The sequence below is a fragment of the Rhinopithecus bieti genome, unplaced genomic scaffold (genome assembly GCF_001698545.2).
Source record: "Rhinopithecus bieti isolate Rb0 unplaced genomic scaffold, ASM169854v2 scaffold_21703, whole genome shotgun sequence".
NCBI classification, from domain to species: domain Eukaryota; kingdom Metazoa; phylum Chordata; class Mammalia; order Primates; family Cercopithecidae; genus Rhinopithecus; species Rhinopithecus bieti.
In genome coordinates this window covers 1,909,165-1,933,795 of record NW_016812332.1, presented here as the reverse complement: position 1 = coordinate 1,933,795, position 24,631 = coordinate 1,909,165, and the positions used below count along the sequence as shown (strand labels likewise).

The 24,631-nt window shown below is 37.4% G+C and overlaps 1 protein-coding gene across 1 annotated transcript in view; it reads left to right on the top strand.

The window, feature by feature from the left end:
- AKAP6 (A-kinase anchoring protein 6) overlaps positions 1 to 24,631 on the top strand; it is a 642,313-nt gene that overhangs the window by 449,448 nt on the left and 168,234 nt on the right. Inside the window, 1 exon segment of the mRNA XM_017895900.1 lies at positions 20,276 to 20,424. Coding sequence (XP_017751389.1) covers positions 20,276 to 20,424 — 149 coding nt within the window.

The window sequence follows — 24,631 nt, the reverse complement described above, 5'->3', positions numbered from 1 at the left end:
ATTTCATGTCACACCAGTTTAATATTGGCTAGTTAGTAGATGGAATAAATGCAACAACTAGTTGGAGAAATGTGACAAATGTGCATATCAGACTTTCCAGGATGAGGCAATGGGCTAGGTCTTTATAACTTGTAGAGCAGAGTCACCAAAGCAGCCATTCCCCATTGTGCCACCATTAAGGTAGCAGATGGCAGAGCATTAGCAAAAAGACATTGAGAACAGCTGGAAAACATCTGGTAGGAAGTGACAACCTAATAGGTATGCTGGGTTGTTCCTAATTGTGGGCAATCACTCAAAAAGCCTGGAAAGAAACTTCAGTGTGTTGGTTGGTGGGAGGAAGAAGTTGGTCAGAGCAATAAATTCTAGTTCAGGAATTTGAGGGAATTCTGAAAAGAAGTGACTTTAGAGCCTGGCCAAATAGATTATGGAGCATTCATTTGTTTCCTCCCAAGTTCTAAATAAGAACAAGCTTTTTAAAGGAGTTCGTGAGGCCTATCTGGACCTGGAATCTACTTTAGGAAGATATTTAATTCATGAATACTATTTAAAATGTGAGATTCTGAGAGTATATGGAAAGGTTAGATGTTCATAGAGAATATGGAAATGCTAATTAAACTGGGGTGAGGGAAGTGGAGTATTTAACAACTCAATTCACCATTCCTGTTTCTTAATTTACTATCTTATGACTTTTCTGGGACCTAGATAAAATTTAAAAAGCGTTTTGGCTATTTCTAGCTCTATATTTTTTCTTTTTCCCTCCTAATTCCAGCCATTTGTCCTTGTCTGTCTGTATCTCATTGCTCACTCTCCTGCTTTCTCACAAGGATCACCTAACTTTTCATTACCTCTCTATCTTTCAAGACTCACCACTGGGAGAGTAACATGTCATTTTGGGAAATGTAGAAATGGCAAATGGGCAGAAAGGAGGTCAGAGGGAACAGGTATAGTGTCTCCAGAAAGGAATACTAGGAAGTCAAAATGCAGAGAAGCCAAGGGCTCAACATGTGCTGCAACTCCAGCCCTAAATTTCTAAATTACTACAGGACCCCCTATAAACCCTACATATCAATAAATCATGATAATTATATAATAATAAACCCTGCTACTGATTGGGAACTAGCAATCAGAATTGGAAAGGAAAAATTCTCACAATGAGGCTTCATTGCTTACCACACCCTGGACATTTAAAGGGAAGGAGTGACAAAGCAGTTGAATGGTAAGCTGTAACAGGGCAAGCTAATCAGAGTGTGCAGACAAGGAACGAATGGTAGTGTACACCGCCAAAGGTGCAGAATCAGTGTTGTTCCTGGAGGCAGTGGGAGCACAGAGTTTTGATTAAATCCAAGACTCATAAGACAAGTAGTACATTGGGCCTTGCAGAAAGTGACCAAAGTGCATACCTTACTCAGTAGACTTGATGTCATACCGGGGCTCTTTTAGTTGTCTATGTCTGTGCTGGCAGCCTCAGTCAGGGACTAGCTAGAGACTGGAAATCATGGTTTCAGGACTACTGGTTAGAAAGAATACCTAGGATGGTTAGTAGAAGAGCACTGGAGTTGGAGCCAGAAACCCCCGGTTCTTCTCATTATCTATGACTTTGGACAAACGAATTTATTTGACCTCTGCCTTCTGCGTCTGCTAAGTGGGGATAATGACACCTGATCTACCTGCACATAGCACAAGGTTGTTAGGATTATCAAATGAGATAATATATATGAAATCACACGCCATAAAAGTATAAATGTAATTTATTATCAAAGTATCAATATCATATTACCAAGTGATTTCTGATCAAGCAGAATATTACTCTCAATGATGATTTAAGCATTTATCTAGGTACCTAGTGAACAGTGAACTGAAGTAGGTGAACTGGGATTGCCACATCCAATGAATCTGTTAATTTGCATACTGTTGCAAATAAGAGGACAAAATCAATACTTGTTTCATAGTATAAGAGATTATTTGGAATGAAACTAAAATATAAATATCTAATTATGTAAAATATAAAATTTTTTAGTTCTCTTTAAATGTCTTGTAAAATAGTAGAGAGGTTCATTTTGGGTGTGGGATTCTGACTAATAGTAGAATGTTTGTCATTTTTAAAAAATACAGTTCTCTCTTAGGACTGATTCTCAAGCTGTGAAGTAGCAGATTGCCAATACAAAATATGACTTCATTTCTCACTGTTGTCTTTTATTCTGACACATTTCATTCTATCTCAGAACCTCACTCAAACTGAGGTCCTAACAGTTGTTAAATATCAATCTGAAGAAGCCAGATGAATCATCAGAATGTTTCATGTTCTAGATTTGTCTGATTGTTTCCTTGTGGTGTCTTTTAACTTTTTCCTCTACTCACTCTTCCCTACAAACTAGAAATTTGGTCCAGAGTCTTGTTTGATTCAGATTAAACATTTTTGGCATGTGTACTTCAAACGGCATCCTATCATGCCAGGCTATCCACTGTTCGTGATGCTAATGTGGTGATGGCCAGACACAGTACCTCTTTCTATAGACAAGATCTCCTTTATAATTAGCAGGTAATCTATAGGATAATGCTTGGGCATCTGTGAATGTCCAGTTTTCCCTCAAATATTTGCTTAAGAGTTTTAGAATACATTGATGATTCTTGCTGGAATCAATTATTTCTTTAGGGGTTGTAAAATGAAGATTTCCTAATTCTACTATTTCTTCCACATTTATACTTGGCATTTTTTCCTATAGACTTTCTCTTATCAACATCAGATGAGCTAGAGTTCCTCTTTTAAAAAGCAAGTGAAATGCTTTTCTCATTATTTACCAATTTTGGTGGTAAGAAGTTAGTGTAATAGTCACCCTCAATGGCGGCCTTTTTTTTTTTCTCTTTTGAGTATAATTATAGACTAATTGATTTCTATTTATTCAGTATACAACAATCAATTACAATAAGTCTTCTTTTTTAGTGCTTGTATTTCCCACATTTGCCGAAAGGGAGCCTCTTCATGATGACGCTTGTGTCCTTTTGGCAGATCCCTATTAGTCAAGGAATGCTTCTTTGTTTTCTAGTACAAGAAGATATCCCAGCCTCACCTTATACTTTCCCTGCCTTCCCTTTTAAAAGTATTTTTAAAATAGTATCTTCAGCTCTTCCTAGAAGGAAAAAAGCCATATCAGACCCTCTCCTTGCCTTACTCATTCTTTCAGTACATACTTATTGAGTGTCTATTGTGGGTCAGGAACCTGTGGGTGATGTCAAAAGAAATCCGGTTCATATCATACTCTTGGGGAGCCTAAAATCTAATAGGACAGAGGAGTCCTGAGTACTGTAAGGTGAAGGGAGATGTTTTATATTAGAAGGACAGATCATGTATCATGGACATTCAGGTGGGGGAGAAGTTTCTTGAGCCCAGAGGAATATGTGAGATGTGGAGCTGCAGAAATGGAGGGGAGCCTGGGAAGCAGAGGTGGAAAAGCTGTGTACCTGGGAGGACATGGCTTAGTCTGATGTGAGTATAGGTGGGTTTTGCTGTTTGTCAGAAAAGGAAGTCATGGAGGGTACATGCGAAGGTAGACTGAGATCTAACCATGACACGAGGTATTTAAATACTATACTAAGGCATTTGATTTTATTCTGAAGAAAATAGCAACCACTAAAAGGCTTTTGTTCTTCATTGTTATTGTTTAATTTTTAAGTCAAAATAATAATATGAAAAGATGTGCTATGATAAGCCTCATACAGAAGCCTTTTTTTCATGTGGGTTGGATGCTGAGTAAGCTGGCCAGTGATGGGTCTAATGACTCAAGTACGAGGGCACTAGTTACTCCTGTGATTTATGTCTTCTATGTAACAAAAGATCATCAAAAGGGTTTTAATGTCAATTGATAATAAGGATGGGTTCAACTTCCCACAACCATGAGAAATTCTATACAGCCCAGGTATCTTTCTCCCAGGCATAGAACTCCTTCCTTTTTGGTTCTTTCTCCAAATCTTGATAGAGTTATACCTCCATGTGCTACTTACATGGTCAACTTTAATTATACAAACTGCAGCAGAAACCAAAATGATCTAACAACCAAAATGCTGAGAATTCAAACCCTGGAAACTGAAATAAGACTTCTTTTGCTTTTATTCTGAGACTACTTACTTTTGTTTTTTATATACTTATTAGAACTTCAGTTGTCTAGTTTCTCAGCTTGATTTAACATATCATATATGAAAGATGAGACAAGCTACTAGAGGCTGCCACATCAAGAATTGCAAGGAATAACTCTTCCATCTTCTATGTAGTAGAGAGCATGAGCTGTTAAGTCAGAAACAAGAACTTTAAAATCACTGGGTCTAAAGCCATTCTATGTAAAGAAAAGCAGCACCAATAATACCTGTGAGTATAACAGCGTTATAATTGATGTTATATTTTGACAGTTATCCATATAACAGATTCTGTTTAAGGATATGAAATATCTCAGACTTCCATCCTAAATGGAAGAAATACAATTGATAAAAAGTTGTTGGCACTTCAAGAGGTAGATTGTTCCATCTCTTTCCCCTTTGTTAATTGAAAGCTGAATGAGGTACATTTGGGAGTCACTGAGAGCCCAGTTTAGGGTGTTTGATTTTAAATAAGCATTTTCATTTTCCCTTCATTCCTTTGTGATTTGAACTTTCCTATCCTGTTATGTGTTGTTCAACTATTCTTCCCTATGACTTTGAGAATTCTGTTTCCCTCTGTGGTCTGGAGTGTGATATATTTTCTCCATGTTTTAGCTCAACTTGGTCTTTTATCTTCAGAGTTAAAGTTTCATAGAGACTTGCTAAAATTAAACATCATCACTTTAAATTAAAATGTGTAACATGGAGGTTTAGTAGCTTCCAGGGTTTTCTGTTGCACTTCTTAGACAATCCCAATCCACTTCTTTTTTTTCTTTTCTTTTTTTTTTTTTGAGACAGAATTTTACTTTTGTTGCCCAAACTGGAGTGCAGTGGCATGATCTCGGCTCACTGCAACCTGTGCCTCGCTGTTCTAGCGATTCTCCTGCCTCAGCCTCCCAAGTAGCTGGGATTACAGGCATGTGCCACCATCCCCGGCTAATTTTTTGTATTTTTAGTAAAAACAGAGTTTCACCGTGTTAGCCAGGCTGATCTCGAACTCCTGACCTCAAGTAATCCCCCCAGCCTCGGCCTCCCAAAGCCCTGGGATTACAGGCATGAGCCACCACACTCAGCCCCAATCCTCTTCTTAAACTGAAGGAATCTCAGGAGACTTTGGTCAAAGCATCCCTTTTAGGGTATTTATCCTGCTGTGGCTCAAGAAGTCTTTTGAATTCGACCACTCATATCTTCCCTCTCAGATTGGCAACCTGAGGTTTTTGTCAGCACTGGCCAAGGATCTCTGCTTTCTGCGTGGACATCACCTCTCCTTCTAGCCTCCTACTGTAATAGTTCACAGATTTTCACTCAGCAACTCATTCATTCACTAATTCATTCAACATATAATTTCTGGGCATTGGGAATGCAATTATGAACAAGAAAGATATGATGCCTTCCCATATGGTATTTACATTTCAGTGGGATATGGATCCCAGTGAAACAAGCAAGAATGAAAATAAGCAACATTTTTTTTTAAAAATCATCCAGTTAAATAAATATTATTGTAAGTTGCAGTAAATGTTAGGAAGAAAATAAATAAGACCTGAGAGAGAGTATAATAGGAGATACCTACCTGAGATAAGCTGATCAGGGAAAGAAGTAACATTTAAATGGAGACTTATGTATATGTAGATGCTCACCATGGGAAGTAACACTTAAACTGAAACTTAAAGCATATATAGGTGCTAGCCATGTGAAAAAGATAGGAGGAGAATTCTAGGCAGAAGAAACAACGTGTCCAAGGTGGAAAGGGGCTAGGTTCACTCAAGGAATTAAAATGGAAAGAACCTGAGAATCTGTGTGTGGGCAAGGGCAAGAGCAGCTAGGGAGGAGGTTGGAGTGATAACTGAGATAAGCAAAAGTAAGATAAAGCAGGAAGATATCATTTTGCTTAACCTGTCTCTTACACTGAAGAAGAAAAAAACGTGTGTTTGTATTTTTTTTCAGTCTCCTCAGAATATAATAGCAAAAAGGTAGTGAGAATTTTCAGGAACAGCTAAGCAACAAGTCAAGCTTTACAAGCTCTAAGCAGCAGTGATGATCAGTCTATACAGTGATAAAGAGGATACAAATTCATGGGAATCATTGTTGTAGAGTTGTGTGTATGTGTGTGCATACTTGTGTGTGGCTTTGTCACAGATCTACCAGAAAATACTGTAGCTTCCTTTAACATTTGATGAACTTGTAGAGAAAAGTGAAGAATATTGGTTATGTTTTTTGAGTTTTAATTTAGGTTCTAGAGTTTTAGTTTTGAAAATATTACTGCAATGTCAGCGTACAAAAGAATTTTAAGTCACGATTTTGTTTAAGAACATTCCTTTTTGGGTTCTATGGGTATATTTGTGATAATTGTTATTCACATTCATCATACATGCATGCTCTTTTCACCTTCCTCTTCCATTCTACCTTTATTTTGTTCACCCTATGTTCCTTTATTGGGTCTCCTCTCCAGCTGACTTGCATACACCAGCTTCTGAGGCTCTGTGATCTTCTCTGACTGTGCAAATTAGGGCCCCATAGGAAGTCTCAACTTCACATGGTCTCCTCCTGTCTGAGACCCAGACCCCTAGGAACTGGACTAGGATGAGTCTCAGGTACAGAGAAGAGAGGTAAACGCTCAAGACTTGGAGATACTTTTTCATGCTCTCCTCACCCCTGCTGTGCAAATAGATTTCCACCTATAGCTTTTCTTAAAAGTGTCATGTAGATTAATGCATTTCAATCTTTAAGTGAAGAATATTGAAATTCATGAACTTGGAGATATTCTATGTTAAGATATGTGTAGAGAAAACTCAACTGTGATTTTCCTTTACTCTCACATGACAATAATCATCAATACAGAAGACTTCTGTGACCATATTTGGGGGTGGGGAGAGTTCTCCCTGTACACCAAGCAGCTGACACCAACTGAGTGCCCTCTAATTCAGTTCTAACATTATCTACCCAGAGATAGTGTCATATCCCACAGATTGATGGCTCAGTCCCCAAGACTTCCCCCAGCCCCCAACATACCAGTTGAAAGTTCAGCCCTCCAGAAATTCTGATCAGAGTGCCGAACTTTTGGCTTCAAGTTGGGGTTCCCATGACCCCCTCTTTGGGTTGGATTAATATGCTGGAGCAACTCACAGAGCTCAGGGAAACACTTATTTACATTTACTGGTTTATTATAAAGGATATTGTAAAGGATACAGATGAAGAGATGCATAGGGAGATAATTGGGGTAAGGGGCGTGGGGCTCCCATGCCCTTCCTGGGCGTGTCACCCTCCAGTAACCTCCATGAGTTCAGCTATCTGGAAACTCACTGAACTCTGTCCTCTTGGGGTTTTATGGAATCTTCATGATGTCAGCATTCGTTCCCCCACAGTGTAGGGTGGGACCCTCTCATGGGAGAGTCTTAAGACTCACAATCAGAAAAGCAGGCGAACATTAGAGTCCTGCCTTAGGGCAGGTGAAAGGAGAACAGAAAGTCAGAGGCCTACCCCTGAGGCCTAACACACCCAACATTATAACCAAGGAAAGGCTATGGGAGTTGTAAGCCAGGAGCTTTGGATGAGAACCAGTATATATCATAACACTACAAGATGGTAATGTTTGTGTATATTTGGTATGAATTAGTATATCCGATACCTTTCCAATTCAACAGCTAACAAGAATGGGGATAGGAGGAGATGGACACATGTAGTAGGGAGCCTTAGTTACATATGACTTTGAGAATTACTAGAATATTCTTATCTAACATTTAAGGGCCTTAACTTACTCATAGTATGCATCCTCTGCTTCCATTAGAATTTTAAGTAAACACAATTATTTGCCCTTACATTATTATTATGCCTTCAGTAAATTGATTAATAACCAATATATTAAAAAGCAAAGGATTTTCTAAGAAAATATTTTGATATTTTCTACAAATATAGTTTTAAATAAAATATCTATTATGAGTTTTAAAATGGCTCATCTGATTTTCTCTCTTTTCTTCATCTTTATATATTTGTCATTTATCAGTGGCTCACATCTCAGTATAATATCTAGATAAAATGTATTTTCTCCTTCTTAAATACTTTTATATTCTCATCTGTTTTTATGGCATGTTACTGCATGTCTCCAGAGGCACACAGCATTTTTATTTTCAAGTAAATTTATATTAGTTACAGTCTCCAGCTGTTTTAGATATAGGATCATTTCCTGTTGGTACTGTTTCCAGGACAATTCTTTTTTTCCCCTCACAAAAATGAAAATGTAATTTAACAAAGACATCCTATAATTGCCTTCATATCTAGCAATCTAAATACTTTATTTTATTTAAAACATCTGTCTACATAATATCTAGTGATTGTCCAGGGGTATGTCATTCTTGAGAAAGGCAGCTGCTGTCATTTTATTTAATTTATAAGGAACCATCAAAATGCATCCTTAATATAGAGTGTTATGCCACTATGTCATATATAAGATTTTTTTATGAGGATATCTTATATTTTTGGTGTTTGCAATTAATTTAGGCTTTTTTCAAATTGGAAAAGACCATCATTTTAAAAATCACTATGGAATTATTTTGTAAGAATAGTAATCTTTTGCTACAGATATCAAATTATAATGAAAATAGTGGTATGCTCCTCTACTCATGTAACTAGCCTTACATAGGAATCATATTTTGATTGCTAAGCTTTTTTAATGTCATTTGTCTGTAGTGCATTTTCTTTTCATTTATAATAAAAATGTAAAGTCTTTTTTATTGTGAAGTCTGTCTGCTAATTAGAGCAGTCAGTTGATATTTTCTTGTTATTTTTCAGAAAATGCATGGAGAAATATAGCAGCTTCTATAAAAGCTCTTTGTTTTGAGGGTAATACTGAATTGTGCTTGTAGAGAAACCCATTTGTAAATTCTGTTTATTGTGCATGACCCTCGGAGCCTAAAATGGAGTGTTTAACTTTTAATAGATTGTATCAATTTAGGCTCAGCTGAATGCCAAAAACAACAGACACCCAGGTTTACAATAGTGTGGCTAAATGAGAAAGTTTACCTTTTCCAAGGAAGTAATCAAAATATTCCTTTTTGGAACACTAAGAGTATGAAAGGGAAATGCTTATGGTTCCCTACTGACACACTGTTATGATTGTCAGGAAAAACCAACATGCTTGCCACCTGAGACATCTTGTTCAGGAACTTTCTGGAGGGTAGTAAATTGGTGTTGGCACAAACACAAAAAAATAAAATGACTTGATTCAGCACTTTTCAATTCTAAATCCCCAAACACTAAAGAAAGAAGTAAATATTCATCAAATGATCAAAATTTATATTGATTTTTATTCTACATTAGCAGCTCAAAGTCGAGATTCTTGACAGGGTGGATGTCGGTTTGAATGATTCTCTTTGAAATGAGGATATAGGCACTGAGCTGAGTGCTACTGTGCATTCCTGAACCATAGGTCCTGATTATTAGAACCCTAGGAGCCTAAATTTTTAAAAGAACAGTATAAAGGCACACTTGTTTGGTTCTGTTTTGGTAACTAAATTATTATTAGTATGTAAAGTAATTCTTGTTGTTCCTGCTTCATACTTTTCTTTCTATCACCACTTAAGGACAACTATTTTATAGAATTTCAAAGGAACTAGTGTGCACGTCTTGCAGTCATAGAGTTAATAGCAGCATTTGCCAGCATAATTGTACTTAGGAAGGAAGTGCCAGTTCTGCAGGGCAAAAGAAACTAAGATTGTATCTTCCTATTGTACATCTTTGATGTTTAGTTTCTACCAGAAAGTAAATAACGATTTGCTGTAGAGGAATTTAGAAGATGAGAATAAGGATGCTGCCATAGAATATAAGCAGAGGATGCCTATGTCATTGTGCAGAGATTTGCTAAGGAAACAGTAATGGAGTGACATCAAAAATTCTAATCATCCTCTTCAGTCCACACAGTATAATTGCACTCCCTTCCCGCCCTAGTTCATGACATAAAATGCTGAATTTTTAATGATTTTAACTACATGCATTACAAAAAGGAGAGGGTAGTGGTAGATAAAAGCTCTTCACAAATGCAGTTGTTTGATATGTTTGTTTCATATATTTGTTCTTCATGTTTGTTAGGTGGAGGTGTTTTGTTGTTATTTTTAATAAACATCTCATCTGTCATTAAAATGGAGGAAAGGATGTTTTCTTTATGCACAAAAGAAGAAATAATGGAAATGGTGTTAATGTTAATTTCTCAACTTTGTGTTTAAATGTTTACCATTTAACAAATATCATTAAGGATGCAGCTTTAAAATTGAATTTCCTAAACATTGTAGTGAATGTTTCTATTAATTTGCAAACAACAGGTCAATAGAAATAAAATGAATTTTAAAGTAATATGTTTTTTACTTAAATCATTTATCTTTTGCAGTTGTCCTGACTTTGTTAGACATGAGATCTACAAATAAACCTTGAGAACCTAAGGCTAGATTTTTTTGTAACTGCCAATATGATCAGTTTTATGATTAGTTTTGTGATTATGATTAGTCTTGTGATATTAGTTTTATGATCAGTTTTATGATTAGTTTTATATCCTAATGTACAAAGATTAGTATATGCAATGGTCTTTGCTGAGTAATAATATTGAAATAGCTTTGAGATTCTTTATTAAATTTTTGATATATACTTAATTTTTGACAAGGGAAGATATTTATATTTTAAAATACTGTTATAACTCTCTTATACAATAATAAAAATAACATTCCAACAAACTTAGTAAGTGCTTCTTTGGCAATATATATATATATTTTTTTTTGAGTCTCGCTCTGTCGCCCAGGCTGGAGTGCAGTGGTGTGATCTCGGCTCACGGCAAGCTCCGCCTCCCAGGTTCACACCATTCTCCTGCCTCAGCCTCCTGAGTAACTGGGACTACAGGCACCCGCCACCATGCCCGGCTAATTTTTTGTATTTTTTTTAGTAGAAATGGGGTTTCCCTGTGTTAGCCAGGATGGTCTCAATCTCCTGACCTCGTGATCCACCTACCTCGGCCTCCCAAAGTGTTGGGATTACAGCCGTGAGCCACCGTACCCGGCCTGGCAATATTTTTGAAGTATAATATTGGTCTTACCCTTGAATGAGTATTTGAGCTACTATTATGTAGTACAGTTTTTCTGTGATTAAAGATTATATATTCCCTGAGGGTTGATACTGTGTCTGATCCAGATTTGTTTGTATCATGTACAATATCTTACCCCTAAGAGACACTCAAGATGTATTTGTTGAATGAATAAATGAAGGCCCTGAATCAACTTTACTCCAAATAAATACATTGCTCCTTTAGTCCTATGACTCCCTGCCCTGATTCTGTAGAAGGAAGCTTTGGCATCCATGCAGGACTAGAAGAACAACATGAAATTCTCATTCATTGTAATACCAAATGTTATTTGTATTTAGCCAGAATGCAGCTAATCGTGGTATGTGAATAAATGCCTGAAGAGAGTTTGTTTCTGGACAAAGGAAGTGCACTTAGAATAAGGTGAGTTATTTTAGGAAATTATGAACCACCAACAATGACAACAAAAGCAAAAACATACAAAATAAACATGATCTTAGAAAAAAGCAGTGGAAAGATAATAATTCTAAATTCTGGAATGAGTATGTGCACTCCGCCAAACCAAAGAGTAGATATTTCCAAGTGTATTCATCCATTCTCACACTGCTAATAGACATACCCGAGACTGAATAATTTTTAAAGGAAAGAGGTTTAATTGATTCACAGTTCAGCATGGCTGGGGAGGCCTCAGGAAACTTACAATCATGGCAGAAAGGAAAGTAAATACGTCCTTCTTCACATGGCAGCAGCAAGGAGAAGTGCCAAGCAAAAGGGGGAAAAGTGGGCAGGCACGGTGGCTCACTCCTGTAATCCCAGCAATTTGGGAGGCTGAGGTGGGCAGATCACTTGAGGTCAGGAGTTTGAGACCAGCCTGGCCAACATGTTGAAACCCTGTGTCTATTAAAAATACAAAACTTAGCTAGGTGTGGTGGCGGGTGCCTGTAATCCCAGCTACTGGGGAGGCTGAGGCAGGAGAATGGCTTGGTCCCAGGAGGCGGAGGTTGCAGTGAGACAAGATCATGCCACTGCATAGCAGCCTGGGTGACAGAGTGAGACTGTGTCTCAAAAAAACAAAACAAAACAAAACAAAAGCCCCTTATGAAACCATCAGATCCCATGAGAACTCACTATCACAAGAATAGCAGAGGGTAACTGCCCCCAGGATTAAATTACCTCCCACTGGGTCCCTCCCATGACACATGGGGATTATGGGAACTACAATTCAGGTTGAGATTTGGGTGGGGACACAGCCAGACCATAGCACCAAGTGTAGATTCTAATAAACCTGGAATCCCTTGGCAGGGCCCATGAGGGTCTTGAGACCTGAAGGTCTTTCCAGAAGAAGGAAGCATTCTGGACTAGTTGCTAAAGGGGATACTATTAGGAGGAAAGAAGGGAAATATAGTAAATATTTTTGTAAGGAAGCAAAGGAAAAGACAGGTGCTTAGATATACTGCATTGAAGGTAAAAAAGATTTTGTAGTAAAAGAAGGAAAATGTCCCCAAGTAACAAAATGATTACCAAAAAAGTAGGGTTTCCTCCCATTATATTGAAGGATCCCTGTGATCTTGAACTAGTGTGGACTCTTCCAAATACAAACTCTGCCATTGTTGGTGTCTCCTCCAAAAGCCCAAATGGCTCATGAATTACGGAAGCTTTTTTTTTTTCTTTTTTTTTCTAGGAAGAACAGTAAACAAGTTCTATATTTCAATTATTTTATTTTCTGTCAAAGAGGAAAGTCTCCTTAAGGGAGAATAAAGCCAACAGTTTTTTGAATGAAGCTGAGACTTCAACTTCAAACTATCTGTTTTATTTCTTTGTACATTTTAAACCATTTTAGATGTTCAAACTCGGTAAAATTTATTCAATTTGTATAGAGTGTCTTATCACATATACTGTGCTGGGTGCTAGGGATAAGCAGTAAACACATAAACAAAACCTCGTGCCTTCATGGAGCTTTCAATTCACTGAGGGAAGATGGACAATATAAAAAAAGGCAACATGTTTGGCTACATGTGATAAGTATGCAGGAAGGAGGATAGGGATTTCTAGGAGTGGGGGTGGGTTATAAAGTAGCAGGTCAGGGAAGTCTTGGATGCAAGAAGATATTTCAGCAAAGACCTGAGAGAAATGAGGGACTGAGCTGTCATGCAAACACAAGCAAATGCCCCAAGAGCACACCCACCAGCCCCGCTGAAGCAGGCTAGACTAGGTTGAGGACCAAGGACTGACCACTGCATGAGGAATGTGGAGCAAAATCTGATTGGAGTGTGTTCAAGAGAGAAAGAGGAGAGATATTGTAAACAGCAAGTATAAATAATTAAAGTCAAAGTGTTTTTGCTATAATGGAGAACACAGAAATGGAAAAATGGCTAGAAGATAGATTAGTGGCAATGGATTATTTTCTTTTTCTCTCTGTATTGTTTTTTACCATTGGAAAAACAACAGCATTTTTTGGGCTAATGTGCAATAGGAATAATACAGTAGAGAAAAAAAACTCGATGCAGGAAAGAAAGGCAACTTTGGGGGGTGATCATCTTTGTGTAGGTCAGGAAAGTCTGGTACCAAAGTGCAAGGGATTAGCCTTAGAAATATGGACAGCTTCTGTAGAAACAGAAGGAATAGCAGAGGATGTGGATCCAGATGTGGATAGGCAGTAGTAGATGTGGTGAAAACTATGAAGTCTAGTATGAGTGAACAGGGAGATCTACAATGGTATGAGTTAAGAAAAAGTAAAATTGATTTTAATATTCTCAGGATGCTTAACCCAACAAAGAATTCCAGAACATGAAGTGATAAATCAGTCAAATTAGCAAAAAGCAAACTAAAATTGCTTTTAGGACAAAGATAAAGCATTATGTCTATATGTGATTATAAAAGTGATTATGTGTTTAATCCTTCAAGATTGACTGAAATTTCCTCCCCAAAATATGTTATACAGTTATTATTACTTACACACAAAAGATCAGAGGGAAGTATATGATTGAATAATGATCCAGGCATTGAATCTGGGTCACCACATACCAAGCCAAATTTCCATAAAATATTTTAGCAAACTGCATTTTGTGTCCTTATTAAATTATTAATGATTAATTTGTAGTCTGAATTTGAAAAGGAGTACCTCTAATGATTTAGGTGCTAAATGCATACAAAATAAAGGGGAGAAACATGCTATTATTGATAAGTAGCAAAGCAAGTGTATTCAATCTCAGATGAGAAGGCAGTATTTCTAACATGATTAGGTTGCCATAACAAAATACCACAGACTAGGTGGCTAAACAGCAGAAATTATTTCTCACAGTTCTGAAGGCTGGAAGTCCAAGATCAAGGTGTCTGCAGGTTTGATTTCAGGTGAAGCCTCTCTCCTTGGCTCACAGATGGCTGCCTTCTTGCCATGTTCTCGTATGGCTGTTCCTCTTTGCATGCACACTTCTGGTATCTCTTCCTCTCCTTATAAGGACACCAATCCTGTTGGATTGGGACCCCACCCTTGTGACCTCATTTAACCTTTATTGCCTTCTTAAAGATTCTATCTCCAAATATAGTCACATTGGGGGTTAGGGCTTCAACATAGGAATTTGGGGGTGAGGGGACATAATTCAGTCCATAATATTATGTTAAAAGTTTACCAGAGGTACTAGTTACTAGAATCTCTTAGGCATTCCCACTATTTGGTATAGTGGGCATCCAGCCTGATAGGAACTGCTGATTCAAGTTCTCAATGCAACTTTCTCCAAGTACACCAGCCAGTAGGAGCTATACCAGCATATTTGGACTAATCCATTAGGCGACTATCTTGTCATGACAGAAAAAGAGAGATAGAGGAAGATTAAGGCCATCACAGAAATGACAATAGCTTCCACTGGCACTTCATTGTGGCCAAGATGGTGTACAAATTTCACCTGACAAGGTCAGACCCATTATATCAGTTTTGGCTCCAGTGCTACTTCTGTCAAGCCTTTGCTCCCTACCCTAAACCCCCACCTTCAAACAATAAATTATTTTTATTTCTCATCCTTCCCTACAATAATTTCACTTGTACACTTGTCGTTATCTGTTGGCATGGCTCTCCCTTCTACCACACTGCAGTGCCTCAGGAGAAGTAACTAAGTTTTCTTCTTCCTTGTTCCCACACTTCTTAGTACAGTTCTTGAGACATGAGAAGGTCTCAGTAAACATATGAGTAATAAATGGATGAATGCAGCCAGGTGTGGTGGCTTATGCCTGTAATCCCAGCATTTTGGGAGGCCGAGGCAGGTGGATCACCTGAGTCCAGGAATTCAAGACCAGCCTGGCCAACATGGTGAAACCCCATCTCTACTAAAAATATAAAAATTAGCTGGGCGTGGCAGCAGGCACCTGTAATCCCAGCTACTTGGGAGACTGAGGTAGGAGATTTCGCTTGAACCTAGGAGGTGGAGGTTGCAGTGAGCCAAGATCATGCCACTGCACTCCAACTTGGACAATAGAGTGAGACACCATCTCAAAATAATAATAATAATAATAATAATAATAATAATAATAAATGAATGGTTGAATGCAAAAATGTACAACTCATCCATTGAACAATTATTTACTGAGCCCCTGTCATGTTCCAGATATTGCCAGGGTACTGGGAATGCAAAATGGCAAAGGAGACAGAAACAATCCTTTATGGAGTTTGGAGTCTAGAAAAAGGGACAGAAAAAAATGTAAACCAGCAAATGCAAGAATTTTAAATTTTGATATGTGTTATGAAGGAAATTAATCTGTATCTGAAATAGAGGAAAAATAGAATGGATCTAGTTTTGATAAGTTAGGCAAAGCCTTTTGTAGAGGTAGTGTGTCAGCTGAGAGCTGGAAAGATGAGAAGACATTAGCAAGATAATGTTCCAGTGAAATGGAACAATATGTGCAAAGGCCCTGAGGCAAGAACAGGCTGTTTAAAGAAATAGAATATTTAAAGTGTTGAAACAAGGCAAGGATGACAGGGGCATGATGATCAAGAGGGAGACTGGTAGAAAACGTGGTCTAAGGTCAGCAGGAACCAAATATCCTAGGCCATGGGGAGAAATTTGTTTTTTGGGTCTGAATGCAGTCTAAAACCAGCTCATGTTTTATAAAGACTACTTTGGCCACTGTAAGAGAAGAGATTAGGGGTCTAGGAATGAGTGCAGGGAGATACATGTTAGAATATATTTGCTGTACTGCAGGTGAAAGATTATGAAAGCTTGGACTAGGCTGGCAGCAGTGTAGGCTGGAGAAACAGACTGGAGAGACATTTTAGAAGAGGACTCAACAACTTAGGGAATAACCTGCTAAAGCAAATGAAGAAGAGGAAGAGTCAACAGTGACTCTCAGGTTTCTGACATGAGCAATACACAGTACCATTTATTTGAAAGGAAAGGTTTTATTTTATTTAAAGGCTTAAGTACAGAAAGGTTTGGGGGATGTGGTAAAGATGAGGATGAAGAGTTCTGTTTTAAGTAGTAAAGTCTAAAGAAACCTGAGTAGCGATGTCAGGTGATTGGTTGGGTATGTAAGTATGCAGCTTAGAGAAGAGGATTGGAAGGCATTACTATTTAGTTGACATTTAAAGCCATGGAAGAGAGTACATAGATAGAGAAAAGTGGCCCAGAATCGAGCCCACAAACAACACACCAGTGATCTCAACTGTGATTCAAAAAGATCATTGAACAATAAATAAAATGAATTTTGGGAGGGAGAATGACTGAGAATCCATTACATTGGGTAAGCCAATGATAATGAAGGCCTAGACCAGAGTAAGTGAAAACTGATCTTTTTTCTCTTCTCATTGTCTACTCTCTCCCATGGCATTCTCACTTCACCTCCTAATGGCAGCCATTGCCTGTAGGTTTGTATTTCAGTCCTAATATTTCCACCTGCTTGCTGAACATCTCATTCTGAGCATCCCACCAGTACCTTAAACTGACAGACTCAAATCCAGATGATATCTCCCATCCACTTGAATTGCTCTTCCTATCTCCTACTCCTGTTGATGGTATCATGGGTCTTTTAGTGACCTAGAAGGGAAGAGGAGATTCCATCACCGAGTCTTCTTCCCCAACCCCCTATTTAATGAGTAAGTTGCCAAATTATTTTCATTGTGCATCTTAAATATTATTTAATCGTGCTAAGTTTCCATTTGTAAAATATAGTCACTTCTTAAAGTATCTACTGTTATAGATGCTAATAATTTTTTTTTTAACCAGAGATTGCGTTACTGTTTTTAAAGGACTAAATTTTCTTCAACTCTTTCTATCTTTGGACTAAGATAGAATATGAGAAAAAGGTTAAGACAGTCTGCAGAGAGATTTAGACTGGCAAAGCCATTCAACCTTAGCAGGAGGAACTACTTTGGTTCTATTTTTATCATCTCATTTAGGAATGAATCACTGAAAACAGAAATAGAAATAGAGATGGATAAGAAAGACCTGTGCCATCTAATTCATCTCCTTGTTAGTGCAGGGAAATATCCTTTGCCAAATGCTTGTGAGGTATTATGCAATAAAAGTCATAAATTATAACATTTCAATCATTTTGTAAGGTGACTATTTTTGGAGTTACTCTCAGCTTTGTTCTCTGAATTTCTTTTCATATATCCCTGTCATATGTGAAGTATATCTCTTTGTACACAGAAATGGCTGAGGATCACAGAGATGAATGCAGATTATTTTTCTGTACTGGTGTTGAGTCTATAGGAAGTTGACTTCTCTTATTATGATCCTTTTTGTGACCAGTGGCACACATTTGTGAGGTCACTACCCAGAATGAACCATGGTCCAGCTTGTGACTTAGGATGGTTAAAAACTAACAGGAACCTTTAGATATCAAACATGTCCCTTGGCGCCTAATGGCACAAATGCATTACTCTAATTGGGTCAGTGGAATACTTAGTGTGGGTATAATACTCGTTAAACTTTGTGGCTTTGCATTGAAAGTAAAGGGGTGGCATTTTGGAAGAGTATTGTTCTTAAGTTCTTTGACTATTGCTCAATATCTCTGTAATCTCATTTATCTCATAAAAATTTGTATGTTCTTCTAAAAGATTTATTCTGTTGTGTTTCTGATTATTGACTTTTACATTTAGTTTTATCCTTTTAAAATAAAACATTATTTCATCTTTCATCTAACTGAAAGTAGTTATCATTCTTTCAGGTTCCATGATGTTTGCAAACCTCTTAGTTGACAGTCTTCTATATGTGCTGTTAACATTCTGCATACCTCCTTTTCCACATCATCAATAAAGATACTAACATCACTAGATCTGGCATTTTCTTTGTGCCTTCCCACCAGCCATACCCCCTACTCCCAACTGAATGTACTCCATATAACATTATCCTTTGTTTATAGTGTTTGACATAGTTCTTAATCCAATTGAGTGTCTTCTTATTTAAGTCAATTATTTTGGGCAAGAGCAGTTCACATGAACCAACAAATGCATTGCAGTTTTGATCTGATTTCTGAAACTTCAATTATATAACTATAGTTATTTTAACAGTGTTTCTTTAAATTCTTTCTCAGCAACCCAGAGCATTCATAATTAAGTACTTACAAAAAGCAACAACATAGAAATTCTAGAATGGTTTGAGACCTCATTTTTCTTTTTTTCTTTTCTTTTTTTAAATTGAGACAATGTCTCACTTTGTTGCCCAGGCTAAAGTGTAGTCAAGCAATCTTGGCTCACTGCAACCTCTGTCTCCCAGGTACAAGTGATTCTCCTGCCTCAGCCTGCCAAGTAGCTGGGACTACAGACATGCGCGCGGGTAATTTTTGAATTTTCAGTAGAGATGGTGTTTTGCCAGGTTGGTCAGGCTGGTCTCGAACTCCTGACCTCAAGTGATCCACCCACCTCAGCCTCCCAAAGTGCTGAGATTACAGGCACGCGTCACTGTGCCCAGCCTGCGAGACCTCATTTTTTCATAGGCTACCCATTTCCTTTATAGAGTACTAATTTGGAATTTAAGCAGCTGCCACTTTATAATATTCACTTTTTCTCCATAGTCGAGGCTGTAAAACTAGAGATCAGGCAAAAGGCCTTGGTCAGCTGTGGATACTAAGAGTAGAAGGTCATGTCCGACCCGACTTTTCTTCTTACATGTTACAGAATTCTGGCAATTACTCAACAGCTGACCCAGAAATGTTTTTCCTAGAATATATAATAAAATTGTAAAGTAGCGATTTTAAGGTTTATGAGAAGTGTTAATGGACATGCTTGGATTTAGTGAAGCACACTAAAAGAAGAGTCCTTTGGTCTACAGTGTACATGAACTCAGCATTGCTCCCTTCCCTTTACCATGGCCAAGCATGCCCCTGAGAAGATATCATTCTCAGTCTCATCTGGTGTTCTAGGGAACCTGAAAGCCACAGGGATCAGAACAGCTGCAATAAATAAAGCATCTATTCAATACAGTTTCATGCCAAATATTATTCAGCATTCTTTTGGCCTTGGTTTGATAGAAAACAGCATGGTGAACTTACTACCTCTCCTTTACTACAGTGAGCCCTAAGTATGAAAGATTTAACAATTCATACCTGCATGTAAGCAAAATCACTATTTGCATTACTTTAAAATTATTAAGACAGTAACACAGACAACCAAAAAATGTAATAAAGTCTATTGTGGTTATTGAAGAGGTACTGGAATTAACACTAGGCTTTTTTATTCTCCATAGGGAAAATAATAGAGAAGCATTTAGAATATGTGTCCATGCAAATGTGTGAGTTGGAGAGGGATTTTAAAAAAATAAGTGTTACATATGTGACAATATAAGGAAGAATATTATTAAGGAATTTCACAGAATTTTTATGTAAAGTCTTATCATACAGTATTATGATCTCAGGGATATTTTGTGATATTTACAGAGTCTTCTGAGGGTTCATTTATTCAGGTCATATTTTAAGGAAGAACTTGTAAGATTCAGATCTAAAATATAATTCTGTAATATGCCCAACTGATCCCATTAAATCCAACTCGAAAAGGAGCAGTATAATGATGTGAAGAATTCCCATTCTTTGAGCTGTTACACCTCACTTGAAATGCATTCCTTCTGGATTAAAACAGCAATTTCTCTTTGTTTCTCTTTCCAGGCTGAGGTTCAACTATGCTACCTGGAAGCACAAAGAGATGCTGTTGAGCAGATGTCCCTCAAGCTGTACAGCGAGCAGTATACCAGCAGCAGCAAGCGAAAAGAAGAGTTTGCTGATATGTCAAAAGTTCATTCAGTGGGAAGCAATGGGTAGGGAGCTATTCTTTTTGTTGTTTTATTCTCACTAATCTACTTTTTCAATGATTTTCCACTGGTAGGTGTTAGGAAGGTATTTCCTCTCTAGCTAACAGACAAGGAGAAGCTCAGTAGACTAGGCATTTATGTTCTTTTCCATTTGTGCCAGAATTGAAGACTGGATTTCATCAGCCTCTGCCATCTAACCCAGAACTTTCTGACTCATTATTAATTTTTAAAATACAGTGTTGTGATTTTATAAGTGTTTTTGTGATTACAATGTGCCTTTAGTATTGATCTGTCTTCTTTATAAATTATTTTTTCCTTGTGTTTGCTCTTTTTCAGATTTCACAATTTATTTTAAAGCCTATTTGAGGACTTTTAAACACCAGAACCACACTGGAAACTTGGTAGAACATAATTTTCCTGAATAATGTAGAAATGTAATAATTGTTTAGAGACCATGGGTTAGCCACTTAGCTTCACATGAAGTCAGTTGGAATAGGCTAGCTCTTGAATTATCTATGGTATGTGAGAGGACCCAACACCTTCACTGACCCATCAACAATTTCATTCAGCCTGGGACATACGGCTGTATTTATATTATACTAACTATTCATACTATTGAACAGTTAAGTCACATATTTAGATAATTCCAAATGACTTTTAAAATGATGTGAACATTGTCTAAATATATATGTATATATATATACACGTATTTTTTCTTTTTTTCCAGCCCAATTGTAATATTTAATAGGTGATTTTAGAGAGTAAAAGAGTAGTGATGAAATTGGATTATTTCATAGTATTAATAATTTGATAATAGTTATGCTCATGAAAATGGAAACAGTAACCTATTTTACTTTTAGACTTGTACCAGACAACACAAAGGAGAAACTATTCCCCAAAGTTACATTACATGTTAATAGCATTATATAAACCTATGGGATGTAACTCTAGCCAAAATATTTCTTAAAGTGACAAGAGGAAAGAAGCCTTTTCAAGCACTTGTTTGGATTTATTTTTTTTAAGTGCTTATAGTTCTGACTGGAACTACAATCCTCATATAAAGTTTTGGGATAAATTAAGTACACTGATGAAAAATTCTTTCTTATTATAAAAACCCAGTGTCTAGGAATACAGGAAATAACTCCTGTATTCTTAGTCATTCAGAGTCATAATTCTGTTTAGGAAATGAAAAGGGAATTTTCAAGTTTTCACATTTACCTATTTCTATAACTTGTTGCTCTATCAGTATATTTTAATACGTGAGACATGTTATATATGTAGTCAATTCATCTTACTTGATTCAGTAGTCATTTATTCACCAGAGGAAAAACATAGCAGCAAATAAGAAAGAAAAAGTTAAATCTCGAAGCATGAACAATAAACTGCTTTGAGGCCTTAATGTGCTTTAATTTCTCTAAATGCCTAAATAGCCTCTGGTGTACATGCAAGCACAAACTTAGGTCACATTTTCATGTTTTGTAAAAGCCCTGGGGATTGAACAGCACCACGTGCTTCTGACCCCGGATTCCAGGGACCCAACCTGAGCACTCACTCTGGGCTCCACAAATCATAAATCTGCCCTGAGAATTGCTTAGTTAACAACAAGCATTGTTCTGTGAAGTGGGAGTAGGTGAACTTGCCTGATATCCTTTGTTTATGCTCCTTGGGGTGCTGAAGGCTGTGCATTGTGCAGAAATTTAAGAGTGTCCTGAAAGAAAGCCAGCTATTTAATACTAAGGACAAAAACCATATACTCCTTTCTATTTTCTGTTTACATACAGAAAAGCATTGTTTGAGAAATGTATGTGGGTGAGGTTATCTGGGGTGTCCTGCCCTTAAAACTCTCTGTTCCCACAGTCAAATCCTTAATTCTAAAGCCTTAAGAAAGTAGCTTTGTAAAATTATCTGCTCCAATGATACATAAACTTCATTAATCATTCTTTTTGTTACATAGAATGAACATTGTTTCCAATAAGTAATTGTGGGAATGGTGTGGGCTTTCAAGGATCTTCATTCCACATGCAGATATCCAATACACTAAAGAGAAAATTAAGTTGGTGATACAATTCATGTCATTTTATTTCCTTCTCATGCCTACAAGCATGCTAAAAAGCTTATATGTACTAATGTAGTTGAAAAATGAATAAGACTACTCCAGGGAAGACTGAGCTGCTACACTGAGTGGTGATCTTAAGTTTCTGAGAATTTTATGTAGCCAAAATAACTTTTAGAAATGAATTTATAACCTCTTTAGCCTGACAAAAAGTTATATATCAAGGTGATATATCACAGCTTATATATTGTACAACTCTGAATTGTGTGGTTAGCAGTTATGAATATATGTGGTAGGAGGATTTCCCTGAACGTATGTGAGACTGTATGAGTTCTAGTAACAGAGTTTGTTCACCTGTGGGAAACACTTGGCACGGGCTCCAGCATCCCAAAGTGGAACCATAGCTCCTGGAGGAAGCTGTGTGAGTCTCTGGTGATAAACAACAGTAGCAAAAGTCAGTGCTTTTCAATGTAGTTGAAAGCACTTACCAGTTGCCTTTTTTCACCCAATAAATATTCATTGAGGGCCTACTATGTGCATGGCATGATGCTCTGAGCATAGTTTATCAAGAACATTTACTTTCTGTATATTTTGTAAAGTGTAATCATCTCTTTTTCAGATACCTTTTCCTATTGAGAGGTTATCTGATTTTATTTTTCTAATGAATTTCAAAGAGTCAGTTTAATTTGCTAAGTATTATCATTCTTGATGTCAAAACTAAATGTAGATTAAAAACCATGTCTTTCGTTCAGTCTATATAAAGGAGAGAACTGAGGGGCACGGATAGAATGTTTAAAGTGGAGCTAAGATCTCGAGTCAGCACTCTGAGTCAAGAATGCAGGAGATAATCTATAAAGTCACTATTTGCCCTCTCTGTAAGGATTTATCTGGATTCTTAATAAGCTTTTCCCCCAAATCTGGTGTTGTGCATATTCCATACTGTATGAAATTTGAATTAAGGTATCATCCTACTATGGAGAAATGGAAGTCTTAAGTAGAGTTCATTAAACCTGCAAAGGAAGTTTGGGCAAAACTTTGCAGAGCAGTTTGAAATCAAAACATAAATTAACTCATTCATTAATTTCGACAAAACTTTTTTTTTTTTTTTTTTTTTTTTTTTTTTTTTTTTTTTGAGATGGGTCTCATGTCCTCATTGTCCAGGTTGGATTGGGATTGCAGTGGTGTGATCTTGGCTCACTGCAGCCACAACTTCCTTGGCTTAGGTGATTCTCCCACCTCAGCTTCCTGAGTCGATGGGACTCTGGGGTGGGGCACCATGGCCAGCTAATTTCTGTATTTTTAGTGGAGACAATGTTTCACCATGTTGCCCAGGCTGAATTTGACAAACGTTTTAAAGTACTTTCTATATGTCAGGCTCTATGAAGTACAGATATTAAAATGGTGGAAATGAAATGGTTCCTTTTTCAGAAGCTCACAGTTTGGTAGAAGGAACCAGATCTCTGTAAACAGCGTGGAATAAAGCATTTTAAGTGTCAAGTTAGAAATCTGTGTAGGGAAAAGGGGAGGGCTCATTGAAGGCAGAGCTCAATTCTGACTGTGTCAAGTAGAATTAGAGCAGGTCAGGAAAGAGCAGAGAGAGAAGGCTCTGGAGATGGTTTTTGAAAGAGGGCTAGGTCAGCAGAAGTGCTTTTCAATTTAACCAGAAAAACACATATGGAGCACCTACAAAGACATACCACAGTCCTTGCCTTCACTGAATTTGCAGTCTAGCAAGAGACTGTGGCATGAAGCCGATACTGATCTGTGCAGTGAGAGAGAAGGGGAAACAGAGAATGCTAGGGAGCTTAGAGCAAACAGAATGAGTTCTACAAAGCAGGGCTGCATCTCTCCTGCATCTGGTGCAGTGCCTGGCAAGTGCTAGGTACGCAATGAATGAATGGATGCATGAATGAATAAGTAAAACTGATCCAGGGCTAAAAGGGAGGAAAGGTCTGGAATCATCAGACTGCTTACTGTTTCATAGGACTGAAGAGGAGGATTGAAGTTAAAGGAGGTGTGAAAAATAAGGCTTTGGAAGAAGGTGAAGTCCAGATCCAGCAGTTAGTCATTGAATTCGTGGTTCTTAACCAAGATAGTGCATCAGGATGACCTGTGGAGCTTTTAAGCAGGAAAAAAGCCAGTCTGCCCCACCCTACTGAA